The sequence below is a fragment of the Tenrec ecaudatus genome, chromosome 7 (assembly GCF_050624435.1).
Source record: "Tenrec ecaudatus isolate mTenEca1 chromosome 7, mTenEca1.hap1, whole genome shotgun sequence".
NCBI lineage: Eukaryota > Metazoa > Chordata > Mammalia > Afrosoricida > Tenrecidae > Tenrec > Tenrec ecaudatus.
In genome coordinates, this window is record NC_134536.1 from 127,414,649 (window position 1) to 127,434,149 (window position 19,501).

Consider the following 19,501-nt stretch of genomic DNA (forward strand, 5'->3'; position numbering starts at 1 on the left):
ACAGATGTGAACGGTGACTGCTTGGTCACTCACGGTCACTCCGCTTATGAAACGTTGCAGAGGGTGCTGCCTTGCAAACCTACAGAACCAGGAGCCGTCTTTGTGGAAAGGACTGCCTCCTCCCTAGAATTCAAGGTACCAGCACCCTTGAGTAACTCCTTAAATAGGGCAGAGGACACAGACCAGCAGGCTTATGGGGGCTCTAAGGGCCTAATTATCTCAAACAAAAGGCTCTATTTTCTTTTTATTTATGTTGTGTTTTTATTGAAGAGTTTACTGACAGGCAGCAGTTGGAAATCAGGCTTTTCTTTTCTTTTTTTTTAATTAAAGGCCCAAACTTAAAATTTTTGCAACTATGGTACTGCTAGAAGAATGAGCATCTTTAATAATTTAAACCTTAAAACGCCCTGTGCGGTTAAAATCTTCATACGCAGACTTTGTAAGATGGGTATCGTGGAAAACAAAACAGCTGAGAGCACAGCTGGCGGGCAGCCGCGCCTCAGTACTTGGCCCTGCAGTCCTCTTTCTCCAGCAACAGGTCCGCATACCGGTGCTGCAGCTCCTTCTCTCGTTCCTGCTGCCGCTGGACATCCTCCTTAAGACACTGCAAGAGACACGCGTGAAATGATCACTGCACGTGTTCAGTATAGTGGGAAAACGTTCGATCCGCCGTGGATGAGAGATTAGCTATTTCCCAGAGAGAAACACACATAGAGAATACTTATAAAAACCGCACCGCACCCCTTCTTGGACTTGGTCCTAGGATCGCCCTCTGGTAAAAACCTCTACTGCTACCTCACATCAACAGGCCACAAGTGCACCTGCTGGCAGCCCTTTCTCTAGCAGAGGCGCCCGAGGGCACGTGCAGGCAAAGGGAAACTGGCCAAGGGAACTGGCAGCTTTGGAACGCCTAGCTCTGTTCCCAGCATTCTGTGTGGGTGGTGGTGTTTAAGGCACCTAAGAAAGCTGTGCGAATGGGGAGCAATTCAGCTTCAAGGGGCACCCGTCCCGTGGGTTACAAAGTCCATTCATGGTGTATCCACACACAATCAGAAAACGGGGGATTAGCAGCTCTTGTCTGGAGGCATCAATCAACACAGAGGCAACTCTCAACGGGGAGTCAAAAGCTGTTGCTTCTCATTGGAAACACCCTGCCCCACCCCATACCAGCATCGGGCGGAGCCGTGTGGCATAGAGGGAAGGGAGGAGAAGAGGAAGGAGGAGACAATCTGTGACTTCTCCAGCTCGTTCTGGGCAGTGTGGCAAAGCCACCTCTCGGAATGTTACCTCTAGCCTCCGGGGGATTGCGGAGTCTTCATGCTTTTTGAGTTCCTCAAAAGTGCGTAACTCCAAGTGCGCCTGCTCAATTTGGTCCCACAAGTCATTCAACTGTTTCATGAGCCCCATGGCCCGAGACTGATAGCCCCCAAGCAAAATCTTCATCTTCTTCTCCATCTTTGCCGCTCTCTTCGCCTCCGTTGTCATGTGGCCTCTGTTTATCTGGGATTGGGAAGAGAACACAGGGACACACGTGGGAACACAGCTGCAGAGCAGGCCACGTCGGCACTGCTGACACGTCTGTCAGTCTGCCACCTCAAGGCCCAAGGCCCAGTGCTCCTGATGGCGTGACTCCCACAACACAAATTGGGGCTCTGAAAGGGTGTGCCTTGACCTGCAGGGCTTCACAGACCAGTTCCAAACAAGCTCTGATCATAACAGCACCCAGGATTCCCGCCAAAGGCAGCTTGGAATTCACAGAAAGGAATGGCGGTTCACCTACATTCTGAAAAGGACTTTCACTCCCAACTGTCTGCCCTGGGTTGGGACTGGCTACAGCTCATCTTCAGCAACCCACTTTCAAAAGATGCACTTGTGCATTACGCAGCTAGTACACTTTAAATAGCTAATTGCATCTACTGTACCAGATTAATGTACCACAGTTGTGATCAAAATGTAACGCCTCCTGCAATTAAGATTACTAGAAGATCATCTTTACAATCTTATAAATTTGACATAAAACCCAAAGGGGGAAAAACATATCCCATTTGGCCATGCCTCTAGAAGGCCATCGAATGGGGAGCCGCCTCGGTCAATCTTAACAGAAGTGCAGGATCGGCTGCTTTCTGGCACACATCGCCATTCCAGCAAGTGGACCACTCAAGCGGAGTTCCCTCAAGCCCCTAGCACTGGTCACGAAACGAACACTAACTGCTCATGCTAACACAGTTCATGCTAAGAACACCCAAGGTTAGACAGGCAGTCACACAAACTCGGCTAGCAATCTCAACAGCATACAATTTCAAATTGATACATATCGTACTTTTAGAAACTTAGTCACGCAAATTATCATTTCTATTGGGTAAGATAACTAGCTACCATCTGATGCTCCAGAAAGATTCAATTCCCAATTTGATTTAACAGTAAATAATATTTATGCTCAGGAAGTGTTTAATCAGTAATCAAGGTGCATGTAGTTACTACTGATACCCTACAGCTGGGAACGATCCCTAGTGGCCCACTGGGTTAAGTGCTGGGCTGCTAACCAGGAGGTTGAGGGTTCAAGCCCACCAACTCCTCTGCACGAGAAAGCTGCGTCTGCATGCTCTCGTAAGGATTGACGGTCTCAGAAATCCTATGAAGCAGCTCTTCTCTGTTGCTGAGTCAGAATCGACTCAAAGTTTTTTAAATTTGGGAACCTCACCTCATATATAGTCACTTGTTATTCCAAAATCGCCAGAGACTTTTAAAACTTCAAAGGTGCAGTTTTCCATCTAATGCCAACAATTTCACTTAATTTAGCTTACTGGAGTCTGTTCAAACTTTATAAAAGGCTCCTGGCTCAAACAGTGTGCTAAGATTCCAAGGAAGTAGGGAAATACATTGCAGGTGAACAAGGGTAAGTATGGGGAAAAATTAGCTTAGTCAAATAACTACATAAAGCTAACCACTACAAAAACAAGCAAAACCAGATTACAGCTTTTAATAATCATTTTAAGTTTCTTAGTTATCTTACATTGATATCTACAAAAATGTAAACAAAGTTGTATGTATGAATAATTTATAAAATGCTAAACCTCTCATAGCCCAAACTAACTTATTACCTCTGGCCTTACTCCAGCCAATAAATCAAATCACAAACATGACATAGACATGCAGACATGGACCAGGACGACTTCAATTCAAGTCCAATTACCCTCTCCTATCACACAGTGAACCAACAGCGAAGTCTCGTTGAGTGTAAGGTCATATTGTTTAAAACACAAAGAAACATGGAAAACTGGGCTCTGATGTAATCAGATCCAGATATCCAATTGCTTTTTAAAGAGAAAAAACCACCTCTGTTCCTCACTTAGCAACATGACCAGGTTCCAAAGACCAGACCATTCTGCAAAAATGGAGGGTGACTTCATCATTACATAACTGCCAAATCACTTCAAATTATGGCCCAGCCAAGTTGACACCATCATTGCCAGCATGACTTTGACCTCGGATCATTGTTCATTACTGTTAGATGTACATTAATACACAAAATAGTCAATAGATTTTTTAAATGCATCTTAAATGCAACATGTCCAATAGTGAGATGGTCAATTATGTGAGTTGTTATATTAGCCAACTGTCCTGAAAGATAACTTCGACACCTTATAAATGATTTACCAAAATGTCTCAAAAATGTGCTTTTCAAAGTTTTATTTGTACGTATGGATCCACAGTATATCTATCCAAATCAGTGGTGGAGGTAGGATTAAATACTTCGCTCTGATCAACAAACAAGTCTCCTAAATACCATTATGATGGAAACTTACAAGTCACTACTGTTTGGGCCATGTATCAGCCCAAAACTTTTAAATAATTTTAACTAAAGTCCCTATCCCTATTGGTGATTTTAAGCAGGTCAGCCCTGGTATAATTAAAGTAGACTGCATCCAACATGAAGCAGCAAAAGTCAACGCACAGCCAGAGACAGATGAAGACACATAGAAACAAAACAGGTGTCGGCACACCAAGCTGGCAGATTTATGCATCATGATTCTAGACTATCGCATGAAGTCCGAGTCGGAGATGTGCTTTAGAATGACTAAAGCAAGAGAAGGAGTAGTTACAGTTGAAGCATCAGTGGCTATGATTTGACGGTTGTCATAGATGACACATGAACATTCATTACGCTAGTCTATGCGTCTATGTTTGGGTATATTTGAAAATTCCTACAATCAACGCTGTTTTTAAAAATCTAGTTTAGTATCTACAATAAAGACCAAATATTGTGTTAACTTAAGACCCTATCCATGAAGACTCAACACCATGAAATACAGGCTATAATAAAAATTTAAGTATCATCAACTATTTTAATACATCATAATGTGTAACATGAAATAAACGTCCACAAATACATAGACCACAGCAGTTACTGTGAGTGGCAATTGAGTCAGTTCTCGCCCATCACCACCCGCGGGTGAGCAGAGCCGGTCCGCAGGGTGCAGGGCTGTGAATTACCTCTCTTCTGAGTCACCGCTAGGTGGGTTTGAACCACCAACCTCTATAACCACGTGCGCTACCCAGGGACTCACGGAAACTAGAAGGAAATGTGAAATCTACAGAGATTATTTAACTTGCCCTGGGCCCAAGGCCAGTCAGTGATGGAACTATGCAGCTGTCCGACTTGAAAATCCACAACCAAGCCCCTTCCAGACGGGGCCCCAGGCAGTGCAAATGCATGTGAAAGGATCCAAGCTCAGTGCTACCAGTCACCCCACCTCACAAACACAGCCTGCTAGACACAAGCAAGCCTGGCCTTCATCACAACTGCCTGTCATCTGTTCATTGCCCAACGCAGACATAAACCTGGAGGCTTCCACTCACAACAACCTATAAGAAAGCCGTCGCTTTGCCCCATGCTTGTCCAAAAATGTCTAATTTTTTCATTTTTAACAATCTATAAAACTACAGGAAATCAAACATCCTCTCAAAAATATTTTATAGAGCGGGAAAAAAGGTTACATTTAGGGATTTTTAAAGAAGTACAGTGGGCTATAATTGGTGTCGTTACTTGGCGATCAAAGCTAATCTTTGCCAAAGATTTTCAATGAGAACAGCAATCAGGTTTCTCTTTTTGTTAAAATTGGAAAAAAATTCTTTTTTTAAGTAAACTATTTCATTTTAAAAGTGGTACCGAATGGCTCCAATGTCATTTTAATATATTTTCCTCTCTTTACCCACACAGAAGGAAAAGGGAAAAAATACCTGCACACCCCACCACACTGCCCTCCCCCCAGAAAGCTGAAGGTGGTTTTGTCTGGATGGTAGGCTTAGGGATTACCTATTTTCTTCCTTGTATTTTTCTAGTTCTTTTAAATTTTCCACAAAGCACAGGTATTATTTTTAGAAAAATGCCTACACATGTTATTTCTTAAATGCATAGAAGAGAAACTGTCTAAAAAAGACTGGCCAGCGCCCAATGGAAAACTGATGGTCCCCAGGAGATGAATCAGTGGAACCTCGGGTAAGTGTTTCCTCGGGTCATTACAAAAGGGGGCTGTATGGGACTTATAAAAGTGTAATTGTTACTTTCAAGCTCACTAAGTTTGTTAAGGCTACGAGGCTTAAGTAATTCCAAAATAAGCACATTATCCCTGGGTCGCCAATGCTGGCTTCAGTGAGGTCTGTCACTGCGAGGTTCGGAACAGCAAGAGCATCCCTCGCTGAGGCGCTTTGCTTAGGGGCCGCTATATAACCTTTGCCAGTGGAAAATGAGTCTGAGGATCTTCTCAATACAGGCTGTACAGTTCCACATCCAACATGCAGCAAGAGTACAGAGGTGGTTCAATCCCCAAAATGCGTGCAGGCAAACAAGACCCCAGGAACACCCCCCCTCTGCCCCTGCACTGCTCACAGCATGGCACTCTCGGGGTTGCTGAGGGTCACCCAGGGCCTGCCATCACAATTCACCATCAGCGTGCTAAGTCAGAATGTGGTATTTGCCTAATTCCATGTAAGCAAAAAAAACCGCTAAAAAAAAGATAGCTAAATGACCGGCAATGACTCTTTACTAGTAACCAACCGAATTCCCGGTTCTAGACATTAACCTGCGAAGAAAACAATGCCTAACAATCCCCACACAAACGTGCACAGCCTCAGAGCAAGGATGCACATCTGTGTCAATGAGGACGTGAACCAGAGGACTTGCATGAAACTAATTCAACCCAATACCGACACAAAACAGAAACAGCCTGGTTGTACCAAGATCTCTCTGGTTCAGCTTTTGGGCTCTTGCTAGAGACAGCTAGGAAATCTAGTCCAGTGAGTCCTGAGTGGGGCATGCCCAGGCAACTCCTACTGGTCCTTAAATCTGCTCCCACCTTAAAAATTACTGAACCAACCAACTCCTCCTAACAATAAATTCTTCGTCAACATCATCTCACTTGCTGAATCTGCACCTTTCAAATGACAAAACAGGCTTCCAACCTCTTCTTGCACTGACTCATACCACCTGCCATCAAGTGACCATAAAGGATAGGGTGGGATGGCCCCATAGGGTTTCTTCACAGAAGCACACACCTTCATCTTGCTCCTGTGGAGCAGCTGGTGGGTTCGAACTACCAATCTTGTGGTTAGCAATCCAATGCTTAACGGCTACCACCACCAGGCCTTGCACTAAGTAAGGTCAATTAAGAACGCTGCACGCTCATCCTGACTAACCTACAAATTTAATTCACAGGACAACTTAGAACACTGCTCCTTCATAAGCCGGGGGCAAACTGTACTGCCTTTCAGGCCACGGCAGAAAGCAAGTGTGCGGTGAGAGGAGAATGTATTCTGAAGTACTGCAGACTCCTTGCCCTCCCTCACTCCACCCGGGGCACACAGCTGACACCTGAGACACTACTACACCGCCCAGCACGCTTCACACAAGTCCTCACTGACTCAACTCACCCTCAGTTTGCAAACTTCCACCCCTGCATGGCCAATGAGACAACAGTACCCACCTACATGTCTCATCTCTGGGGTTTGGTGGGAGGCTGCTACCCACTTTTAGTGCATGCTGCCACCTGGCTGGGGGGAGGGGAGGCTTGTAACCACATAAATCTGAAGAAACAGAATTCATCCCAATAACCACAGCACCAGAGACCCCATGGGGCATATGTAGCCTATTATGTCAAAATCAGTTTTACGTAAAAAAAAGTTTTCCCCCATTTCAAATCGCTTTCTGTTACTGAAAATATAATTGTAACCAAGGGAAGGGGGGCATCCAAGAAGAAAATAATTTGGTCTTGAAAGGGTTAAAGTGCAAGGGAAACTTTTTTCCCTATCCAAAAATATCTGACTCTAATGAAAATCACTGGGAGAACTGGACCCACTGTGCAGGCAGTTCGGCTGAAACAGAAGCGTGCAGCAAAGGCAGAGGGCCTCGTGGAGTTCCACAAACACATGGAGCAGTTCTGAACGTGTTGTCTTGTGTTCTTTAAGAGACTAAGTCAATGTTGACTAGTATTCCTTCACAAAAATCGACTCTGCCAGTAAGACGCTGGGAGAAGTCTTACTTCTGGACCTAGTTTCGAGCTCTCAGGAAAGCCTTTCCATTTTTACAGCTAACATGACGAAACCCACTCTTCGGCCAAACTTCCTCAACACACAGCAGTGCAGATACTATTTCAAATACTATTAAATTTAATGGCAGGCCAAAATTCAGAGTTCTCGTTTCACTTTTGCACCTACTGGAAATTATTTCACTCAAAATAATTATGTCTTCAGACGACTTCCTATTTCCACTTAAAGTGGAAACAAATTAGAACACTTCAAATTCCATTTGCACTTCCCAGTACAGTAACGACTCATGTATCTGGCTGGCATCTTCTGAAGCGAGGTTCTCCACACGAAGTGCTCACTTCCCAGAGAGCTGCAGTCACAGGAGCCGAGGGCCGCCTTCTCCAGAGCTGTGTCCACAAGGCCTAGCCAGGGTCTGCATATAGCAGATGCTCAGCAAACGCAGGAACACATCAAGTACGACCCACACTCTATCTCTCACCATTTGATAAAAGTGTGTCTAAAATTAATTACAGCTACCTCCTTGAAAAAGAAAGAGAAATCAACACAACACCAAATGGAAAGAGCTCTGTTTGTTTCATGGGCACCACTGTCCACAGCAGTCACTCGGCTCCCCACTGTACCCGACTGCCCGCAGAGGGCACGGCGGCCCAGGGTTCTCGGCTGCCATGTACCAACGGCCACAGCAGGCACGGCTTTCAGCACTTGCCCCTTCCTGGCAGGGTTCTCAAGTTCAGCCTGCCTCCACAGCGGTATAAAATACCCAGCCCGGGCGAGGACTCCCAAGTTTTCCCACTTCCTGCTCCGCCGATCTCTGCCTGCATTCTGATGCTATTTTCTATTGAACAGACCAGACCCCTGGTGCCCCCATCACATTCCACAGGAAATCTGAGATGGTTCCATTCACTTCAAATGAGTATCTTAAGGATTTTCGCTTAAGTTCTAAATTTCATATATTAATGGGGGAGGGGGACAGATCATGAGTTATGGCTCAAAAACTAGCTCCAATATAAACCTCAGGGCCTATTTTTTAAATCCATTTAGGAGACATCAACCACGACAAAGCTGGATTTCATCTTGCTTGATGGGCTGTGATAGGGCCATAATTTAGAGTCACTGCTCCAAAGTTCATGGCAGCGAAATCCATCCTCCATAGGCAGCCCTGGGTCTCAGGCTCGCTGGGCCCAGCTCTCTGAAGCTCAGCAGTGAGGGGATCATTTCAGTATGGCATTCCGTTTATACAGTCGAACTGGAGTTCCTTCCCCACAACAAACTCGGAATAATGTTTATAATTTAGCAATCAGCAGAAATGATGAAAGAATTACCACAATTGAAATAAAATATTTATGTATTTCAAACCAGTAGAACTGTGCCTTCAAAAGCTAAAATAAGCTAAGAGAAATCTAGTTCTGAATTAGGCATGGATAAAAGAAAACGGAGGATTTGTTTGTTTGGGTCTTGGCGTTTCTTTTCTTCTTAAAGATGTAATGGACTTTCATTTGAAATAAGCATAGTTTACTAGATTAAAGGATGGGATTAAGTATTCTTTAAAAGTATCCTGTTGGGTAACTGCACTGTTTAAATGCTCGGATGCTAACCTATAGAGCGCCCGTTTAAACCCACCACCAGGTGTTCCAGGGAGAAAGATGCTGCGGTCGGTGATCTTCGGTAAAGGTGGCAGCAGTGGGAACCCTGGGGGGCAGGTCCACCCTGTCCGATAGGGATGGTGGGAGTCTGAGGGGACTGGATGGCAAAGGTATCACGCACACACCTACAAGGAGCCCTGGTGGCAGCGTGGTGAAGCACTAGGCTGCGAGCGCAAAGGAAAAGGGTTTGAAGCCAAGAGCCGCTCAACAGGAGAGGAGGTGGCAGCCTGCCCCTGGGAAGATTACAGACTAGGGAAGTCCCCAGGGCAGCTCTCCTCCGGCCCGAGTCACAACTGGCTCGAGGACACCGAGTCTCATTTTGGTTTCGCTGGGCAAACAATAAAGTAAGTTATCCAGGAGTCAAAAGAGAAAAATTGCTTCAGCCTGTTTTATGATTCTTCCAAAATCACCAATCGTTCAACAGAAATAGTTCAACGGAAGACTTCAGTTCCTGGTACTGAGCTGAACAAAGAGAACCACATGTTTTTAATGGCTGCTCATAAATGACCCAAATAAATCTCCAAACGAGCAGCAGCGGTCCGTTCACTTTCCGCTCAAAGCTCGCTCACAGATCAGTCCCGCACAGAACTGTTTAAACCCCTGCACTTTACAGCGCCCCACACTCTGACACGCTGCTCTGCTGCTGCCGTCAAAGGCGGTGCCTCCACAAAGCAAGTGCCGGTTAAGGAGGCTTATGTTTGCTTGCTTGTTTTTTCATTTCAAACAGCACAAAATATCCTGCTATTTGAGGGAGAAGAGAGTTTACCCACCTCCAAGTTCTTCATCCTGAGGGATCTAAGTATTTAGAAGTGGCTTACCAATCAATTGTAATACTGACTTTAGATCAGAATGGCACGGCTGAGTGCCATGTATAAGAACTGAAGCCTAAACAACAGTCCGTTCTACTAGCCCACTGACTTTCAACTACAACACAGAGCAACAGCACCTCCTGCTGGCAGTTTGTCGGTACAACTACAACAGCAACAACACTGGGTCACCAAGTCTCCCAAGAAGTGACTTACTTCAGAAAGAAATCAAACTCTAATGGATCGAGGTCCACAAGCATTATTACCCATCAAGTCCTTAGACTTGTGGTCTGAAAGGTAAAAGTGGGACTAAGATTAATTTTCCAATCAAAAATCCTGCTTTCCCCTGCTCATTTCCCCAGCTCCACACACAGGTGATTTTGTACTTATTTCTCTGTATAACCTGAATGAGAACATTTTCAATCAGCCGCCTGTAAAGAGAAGCTGGTAGTCACATGCCAGAGACCACTGAGGCCACTTCCTGCGGCGACTGTGCGGCACGCCCCTTCTCCCTCCCACTCCATTTTGGCCTCAGAAACACCCCTTGAAGACCACCATTAAGAATCCACCAGGCAGCCTGATGGTCTGTGAACCGCATGTTACAGACCATTGGCAAAATGCCTACTCAGATTCTGGTATTCGAAACATTCAGACGATATTCAAACCACGGGGCAGGAAAGCGCAGCTAGTACATTTCAATGTTTTCACAGACATGAACACGCATGGAGGCACTGTCTAGGCAGTGCACTCGGCCCTCGCTCGGGAACTTAAGCTCACAGGACAACGTGTGGGCAGCAAGGGATCTCATTTCTGGAAATTCGATGTCTTGGCTAAAGAAAGACAACTGAGCTCCCTCCTTTAGAGAAAGCAGGCTGTGCTCTCGAGTCTCCCTGGTTCAGGGCCACGGAGTGACTCCTACCCAGATGTGGCTGGCGGGCCCACATGGAGGGCACCCTTTCATCAGGAAGGCCAGGCGCTCTGAAGAACCCATCGCCTCGCCAAGAACAAACCCCTGAGCACCATTTTCCTTCCAGACTACCAGGACCAGGGTTTCCAAAGTTGTCTCCCAGCAGGATTACTTGGCTTAGTGGTACTGGCTTCTTGTGTCCATCAAAGTCAATTAAGCTAGCATTTTAAAAAGGATACCAACCTCAAGCCTCTTTTCAAGTGACTCGATTCTGTCCTTTTTGCTAGCGAGGTTGGCCCGTGTGTAGCGGCTCTGCCCAGGAAGATAGAGAACTTGACTGTAGCATTCTTCCCACACCTGGTTATAAGCTTCACTGGAGAGTTCACCGTGGCTCATTCCTTGTTTCACCACTTCCATCTCCTGCACCAGAACGTCCTCGGCCTGTCGACAGGAACAAGTGGGGTCAGCTTGAGCAGAAACAATAAAAACACCACTGTTTCCTCCTGCCAGAGGCCGAGGTGAGGGCTTTCGGACAGTGGTTGTCTATTTGGAGCGGGTGACAACACCTAGGCAGCATGAATGGAGACTCCTAGAGGTCGATGTGGACTGATTAACAAACATCTTTTGGCTTCATTCGTCTTAGCAGCAGCTACCATTCCACATTCCACGGGTGCCAGGACCTGGGTGTAAAACTTGTGCCTACATTATCTGAAAACATCCCAGCATCTCACCAAGTAGACAATGGCAACCTCACTTTAAAGCTGCTGAAACGAATGCTCAGAGAAATGAAGTCCCTTGTCAAGACCACACTGCTAGAAAACATCAAAGGGAGGGCCCACTTAATGAAGTGAAATTGCTTAACAAAGGCTCGTCAATCGGGTGTCTCTGTACCTCCCACCAAGCAACTGGGTGGGATCGTGCCATAATACAGTGTAGGTGCCTCTGAGTCAGGGTCTGGGCAGTTGTGTCGCTCCTCTGGGTCTAAGAGAGCCATCTCAGGTGCAGGAACAGCATCGTAAGGCCAGCAAGAAAGAAGAGCCACCAGCGGAGGGTGATGAGATTCATGACCCAAGTGGCAAAGGCACCAGAGCAGAGCAGTCACGGCTGTGAGGCAGAGTAGCATGTGGATTTACTGGACCCTCAGGGACAAAGGGCAAGTAAGCTCGTGACTGCGGCCCAGAGAAAGACTTGGCTGCTGCCTGAGAAGAGGCACTGACCAAAGACTGTCTCGGTAATGCTTTCTGACCTTGCCTGTGGTAAGATGCTGTCTTTCCTAACAAGCCCCCATAGTCCTACCATCTGAGTTCTCTGTGGCCATTGTATTGGACATAGAAGTGTGTCCTGGCTTCCCCCCAACACCCTCCACGCAGTGGCAGTTACATAATCTCCTCCTGTCAACTTGGAAAGGGGTGGAGTCTAGCCTGGCAATCAGGCCATCGCCAATGAGGCCTCCGTGTGAGGGGGGATGGCCTTCCCCTGAGTTCTGGGAACTCCTGTTTCCCTCCCAGGAGACTGAAGACTCTCTCTCTGCTCACACTTTGCAAGACATTCCTGTTGGCAAGACACATGGAGCTATGCTTGAGCCCTAGAGCTGGAGGAGCCACATGAAAACCCACACCAGCGCTGAGATGCTTCTACCACCACTGGATCCACAAGACGTTCCACCCACTGGCCTGTGATATTCCTGCATTCAGTGTCATTGCATGTGTTTCATGAGTCTGAAGAGGACTTTATAGAATGACACCAGACATACGGATTAATTTCGGACTTATGGACTTGATCTGGACTGGGCTGGGAGTTTTCTCAATATTCAATTGCTCTTGTAATTGAAATTAAAGCTCTTTCATATACACGAGTGTCTTAAGAATCCGTTTCTCTAGTCTACCCAGACTAACACAGTTGGTAAGCACTCTGCCTTTAAACTAACCAAGAGCCTTAACAGAGAACGGACAAAATGGACACTCTGGGGAAAAGAAGCCACCACACAGATAGGTAAGACAGAATGACAGCTAATGACCTCTGTTTCCAACTATGAAGCCAACTGCACTTTCTCATTCGTTGTAGAGATTTCTATTCATAGCCATATGCTCTGTCCAAGCAGAAAGAAAAAATGGCACATGGAGAAAATGGCAGGATATAAGCCTTATGCAGACAGACAGACAAAGTGATTTCCTTCTCCAAAAGAATAGGAGGTATGTGCGAGAAAAAGAAATTCAGTACAAAATATTTCCTTTCTTTGAACAGGTAAAAGGTTTAATCTGAAAGCATTTTAATGTAGTCTTGCCTTTTCATGTAAGTGTAAGTAAATGTGAAATTCAACTGCATTCAGAAATGGCAGGGCTGAGGGACACAATAGGTGGCCAAGCAGGCATAGAGTCATGGCACATAAACACCCGGATCTGATGAACATCTGGCACCGAATACCTAGGAAAGGAAGGGGTTCAAAGCATATCCTTCTCAAGATACTGAAGAAAATCCTCACCAAAAAAGAAAGAACATCATCCATCTCTCACCCATGTGACTGAGCTGTTTATGGATGTCAATGAAGAAAACAAGTTACTGACATCCAGGACACATGCAATATTTAAAAATACTAAACCTTGGAGCGGAAACATCCCTGCTCCGGCTCACCTTCTTCAGCTCCTCCTTGGAGAACTTTTCATATGGGTTATGCTCCAGATAGGCCACGTGTTCTGGATTATTGGTGGCAAAGCCGGCGGTTTTTCCCTTTTTATTTCCCAATGGCTCGTAAGGGTGATGGACAAGATCATAGTGCAGCATTGTGATCATTTCCTTTTTGATTAGTTCTTCACTTTTCTGTAAGTCTGTTAGAGGTGGTTCTACGTTTAAAGGTCTTAGGATGGTTTCATTTACCTAGACATTTAAAAACAAGTACAATTACTAAGCATATCACTGCAATATAGTAGTGTTATCACTCTGTGTAACAAATATATTTTATTTTCAATATAATTTTTTATCTTCTAAATGTACCAGTGAAAAGCTTTAAAGATTGGATTTAGGAAGGCTGTGTTTAAAAACTCCATTTACCATTTATACTTGACTACAGACCAACCCGCCTAGCAGCCAAGGCGCCTACTTTTACCACAAAAACTGCATTAAAAATGTGCTGAAATCATACCAGTGCGTGCCCACCTTCCTGATATGATCACTGAAGACAAATGGGTACATAAGCAAATGTGGTGAAGAAAGCTGATGGTGCCCAGCTATCAAAAGATATAGCATCTGAGGTCTTAAAGGCTTGAAGGTAAACAAGCAGCCATCTAGCTCAGAAGCAACAAAGCCCACATGGAAGAAGCACACCAGCCTGTGTGATCACGAGGTGCTGAAGAGATCAGTTATCAGGCATCAAAGAACGAAAAATCTTATCATTGTAAATGAGGGTGAATGCAGAGTGGAGACCCAAAGCACATCTGTAGGCAACTGGACACCCCCTTACTGAAGGGTTTCAGGGAGAAGACGAGCCAGTCAGGGTACAGGGTAGCAATGATGAAACACAGACCTTTCCTCCAGTTCTTAAATGCTTCCTCCCCCCACTATCATGATTCCAATTCTACTTTACAAATCTGGCTACACCAGAGGATATACACTGGTACAGATAGGAATTGGAAATACAAGGAATCCAGGATAGATGATCCCTTAGAGTGGTGATCCCAGGAGGATGGAGGGAAGGTGGGATTGAAAGGGGGAGCCGATTACAAGGATCTACATATAACGTCCTCCCCTGGGGGATGGACACCAGAAAAGTGGGTGAAGGGAGATGTCGGATAGTGTAAGATATGACAAAATAATAACTTATAAATTATCAAGGGTTCATGAGGGAGTGGGTAGAGGGGAGGGAAGGGGAAAATGAGGAACTGATATCAAGAGCTCAAGTAGAAAGCAACTGTTTTAAGAATGATGATGGCAACAAATGTACAAATGTACTTGACACATGGATGGATGTATGGATTGTGAGAAGAGTTGTACGAGTCCCCAATAAAATGATTTTTTTAAATGTGCTGAAAAACATGGCTTATACACAAGTATATACAGTAATTCCAAAACTAAATTAGCCACCATTCAGTCAATTCCAACTCAGTGAGTTTGTAGAACACACTAGAACTGCCCCATAGGGTTTCCAAGGTTATAAACTTTTAGGAAAGTAGGCCTCGCCTCTATCTCCCATGGAGCAGCTGGTGGGTTTGAACCAACAGCCTATTGTGCCATCCACCCACCCAACCCGTCACGGTGTCGTTTCTGATTTGTAGTGACTCTCTATAGGGTTTCCAAGATGGTAACTTTTTATGGGGAAAATTAGCCTCATCTTTCTCTCAGAGTAGCTGGTGGGTTTGAACTGCCAACCCTGCAGTCAGCAGCCCAACACCAAACCCACAGCACCATCAGGGTTTCTATATGCCAAACAGTGGATGGGATTTTACTTCATACTGTCTATAGATGGCATACAAAGTATCGATGGCATGGAAACTTTAAAACTTCCTAATACTTACTTCTGAAGGTCTTGGCAGGTCTTTCTGGACAGCTTTGTGCATTCGTTTCATTTCCTTGACACGCTCGGCATCTCGGATGGCCTGAAAAATGATTTTTGTGTCTATTATTGCAGCTATAGAGCACTTGACACAGCTCAGGAACATTAATACTGTGGTCTACCAGATCATGTACATTTAAATGCTAAAACTATGGAAAACTGAAACACTGCAGAAAGGCAACTGAAGTTAAGCAGTCCAGACTTCTTGGACAGAGATCACATACTCCTTATGCTCTGTGTTGACTTGTGGTCTGAGAATGCACCTCTATCTTGGACTGAACACTGGCTGCAAGTCAGGATGAGGCGAACGCCCTCTATGAGTAAGCTGTGCCCCACATGCACGAACCACAATCAGGAACTCGATGCCCTGCACTCAGAGAGCTGCTGCCGAGTTTCCTTGAGTTGTCTTATGTCCTCTCTTCTTAGGGCCTTAGAGTTATGAAGACCCCAAGTATTCCCAAAGTTCAGTGACACGTGACCCAGAGACTTCAATATCATTCATCGTGTTCCAACACCCCGACATCAGACTCTATTCAGTGATCACTTACTCACCTTTGTGGGGCAGCCTAGAGTCCGGTGAGGGAGAGTAACAAAATGATTTAAAGTAAGGAAACCCAGACAGTCATCCGGGAATGTCACTTGAGAATCATTTTTCCTGTTGGATGGAGCAGGTCACTTCTTTTTTTAATCCAAACCTCTTAAAGAGTAGAGACTAACCGATGAAGTCTAGAAGGTGAAGCAATTTTACTAAACCTGGTGCTGCGGTGCCTACGGATTTCTCTGCCTCTTAGAAATTGGACTGATACTATGGACGCGATCTTCAATCAGTTTCAACATGCTCTTTCCAAAATTAAAAAGAATTTGCTCTACTGCTCATACTGATGAACTCTTGGGGTGGGACAAAAAAAGTGGGGGGGTGGATTTTACGTTATAAAGAAAGCATATTAAAAGTAAAGTTCTGCAAACCATTTTAAAAAGAAGGTAACCACTTTTATTTGTTCTCCCATTACAACAGAAACTAAGAACTCCAACGTCTCCTAGAGCACACTCCAAACTAATAATCATTCCTTCTTATCTAAATGACAATCTTAAAGTTAGAGGCAACTCTTAATTCTCTCTCCTGCAACAGAACCTTTCCCATTTATCTCAGAAGCTGCTGATTCAATTTTAAAAGCCAGCTAGTAAAGTTGCAGTTTCCAGATTTTAAAATGATGAGCTGTGTGGGATAACGCACTAAAACGTCACTCCGTTTCTGAGTGACTCTAACTCAAAGTAGCTGAAAGAACCACAGGAAAGATTGTCTTATGTTCCTTCCCAGAAAAGACAGTCCCGTGGCTTCCCTCTAAAACATGGTTTCCCATTGATGCCGATACAACCCGAGGTGAAAGCTTCTTAAAATGACCTGACAGACTTCAGCAGGACGGGAAGAGGGTCAAATGACCTCAGTTCTAATTCCAAACTTGGCACTCACTAAGACAGGAGACCCGGGGAAGTCAACTCAATTCATCTACTGCTGTTTCCTTCCTTGTAAAAGAGAGCGCTAATATTGATCCTATTTACATAACCAGGGTGGTGTTAAGTTGTTAAGTCCAAATGGGAAAGTTATTAAATAGAAAATACATTCATACAAGGTACTATTAATCTTATTCTGACAAACCCTCCCCTAAATTTCCAAATGTTTTATTCATTTATACTGACATAAATCCATTTACTCAACCACCATCTGTTTTTAAAATGACCGATAACATCTTTTTTCTGGTTATGGTAAAAGCGTTATCGAATCACTGCAGCAGAATGGCCTCGTACAGTCTCCAAGGCTTTACATCTGAACAGAAGCAAACTGCCAAATCTTTGTCCCACAAAGCAAACCACTGACCTTCCACTAACCAAACGCGTGCTTTAGCCAGGGCTCCTTTCTAAAGACTACATACATGTATTTTACATAGGCGTGGTGAATTTGACAGACACTGCTACACACACATACACTGTGGAAGTGCTCTCACGACATTTTAAGCTTGTTAAGATTACATGAGACACCATCATGAACTGCATCCATAATGTACCGGGTTGAATGTTTTCTTGACACTGAGAACACTTGTCAGCAGACATTTTGCTGCCGGCCGGCGTTCATTCGCCCAGCTTCCCAAGTGTCGCTCTTCGGGCACACTGGCTCACCTGTTTCCGTGCGTCCACGTCCGCAGCGTCTTCGACGTACGTCTCATCGACTTCTCGGTCCTCCAGCTCCTTCTCAGCGTTTTCTGGCAGAACAATTTCAAAGTCATTCTTAGGGGCAGGGAGGCCCAACAACCCTAAGCGGAGATGCTCCCGGGACTCTCGCTCCTGTAGAAAACAATCCATCTTAAGTATTCCATCACTGCTCTCTAAGAATTTCTAGAACAGCACAGTCTGGTAGTAATTACAGGAAAATGATTCCTGACCTCAGTACTGAGACCAGTTTTATGCTTAATTTCCATCTCCCTTTCTGTCCTACACTGAGACCAATCAAAACCTTAACACAACCCCACACCCCTCCAGGGGGAAGAACGGAAACCATGGGGGAAGGGAGACAGTGGTCAGAGTGAGATATGAAAATAATAATTTATAATCTATCAAGGGGTCACAAGGGCGGGGGACGGGGGAAGAGGAGCTGATACCAAGGGCTCAACAGAAAGTATTTGTCTAGTAGAAAAGAACGATGGCAACATATGTACAAATATGCCTGATACAACTGATGTACGGACTGTAATAAGAATTGTAAGAGCCCTGAATAAAATGATAAAAACACTTTGACATACAGTGAGTACAGCTCTACCAAGATATTCAAATAAAAGGTTAGAAATTGCTCTCTGCTGACAGAAACATGTCCTTTGGGCACTGCATTGTCATTTGAAGGAATACACCTTACAAGTGAAATCTAGCAGCCAAAAAGAAGAGAAAACTTCAAAAGGCCAGCCTACCCTTGCGTAGTACCGGAGCAAGATCAATGAACCCATGCACAACTTTAATTAAAGTTAATAAGCCTTGATTAACCGGCGGTGAAGGGGAGGCTAGAGCCTAATTCTCCCTCGACCTCAAATGCTGAAAGAGGAAAGTTCTTATACCGTGGAATAAACAAGGCACAAGGGCAGGTGGAGACATGATGTATGGAAAAATAGGTATTTATAAAAATAAATGGAGTGGGGGTGGGGAGGGAGGGGGGAAAATAGGGAGCTGACAGCAAGGGCTCAAGTAGAAAGCAAATGTTTTGAGAATGATGAGGGCACCAAACGTGCAAATGTGCTTGACACAACGGATTATGTATGGATTTAGATGCCCCCAATAAAATGAATTTAAAAAAAGAAAGTAAAGGCTTTGGTTCCCATATCAAACTTGAACGAAGGCATTTGATACATATAAAGGCCTGTTTTCTATAAGCTAAGTCATTCTAAATAAACCTTATGCTCACACAACTAAAATAACATAAAATCAAATGGAGCAGGAGGAAAAATAAGAAGCTGATTCCAAAGGCTCAAGTAGAAAACAAATGTTTTGAGAATGATGATGGCAACTTATGTACAAATGTGCTTGACACAATGGATGAATGTGTGGATGGATTGTGATCAGGGCTGTAAGAGCCCCCAGGAACATGATTTTAAAAATGGAGCTTTGCAAGTAACATCAGAAATTTCAAAAATAAATGGCAACAGCTCGGCAGTTACAGAAAACAGCAGTTACAAAGGGAATTACAGTAGTTGCAAAATGGCCACACTTGGGTCAGGTCAAAATGGCTACCCTCGGGCTAATTAACACAGTATGGTTACATTGCCAAAATGGCTATACTGAGTACATACATTATGGTTACACTGGGGTTAATTGTCGTGGGTTACTACACTTGAACTAACAAAAGCCAATCTGAAATATGCTTTAATTTCCAAATGTGGGGTTCAAATGGAAATACTAAAATATCCACAGAACAAAGAAAACTGAGTCTACAGCTCCCAAAGGCTCGGCCCTCCTGCCTCCGTTACACAGACACTGGTCAGCTGCAGATCAGTGTCGTGCCCAACCATGCTCC

At 44.7% G+C, this 19,501-nt stretch overlaps 1 protein-coding gene across 1 annotated transcript in view; it reads right to left on the reverse strand.

Annotated features, from left to right (window-relative positions):
- Positions 1 to 294: 294 nt before the first annotated feature.
- Positions 295 to 19,501, reverse strand: part of CDC5L (cell division cycle 5 like) — a 50,340-nt gene continuing 31,133 nt past the window's right edge. The window contains exons 11-16 of the mRNA XM_075555017.1: positions 17,623 to 17,787; positions 15,410 to 15,490; positions 13,533 to 13,775; positions 11,145 to 11,342; positions 1,288 to 1,500; positions 295 to 604 (exon numbers count right to left, since the gene is read on the reverse strand). Of these exons, the coding sequence (XP_075411132.1) occupies positions 500 to 604; positions 1,288 to 1,500; positions 11,145 to 11,342; positions 13,533 to 13,775; positions 15,410 to 15,490; positions 17,623 to 17,787 (1,005 nt within the window). The 3' untranslated portion in view covers positions 295 to 499. The remainder of the gene's footprint in view (positions 605 to 1,287; positions 1,501 to 11,144; positions 11,343 to 13,532; positions 13,776 to 15,409; positions 15,491 to 17,622; positions 17,788 to 19,501) is intronic.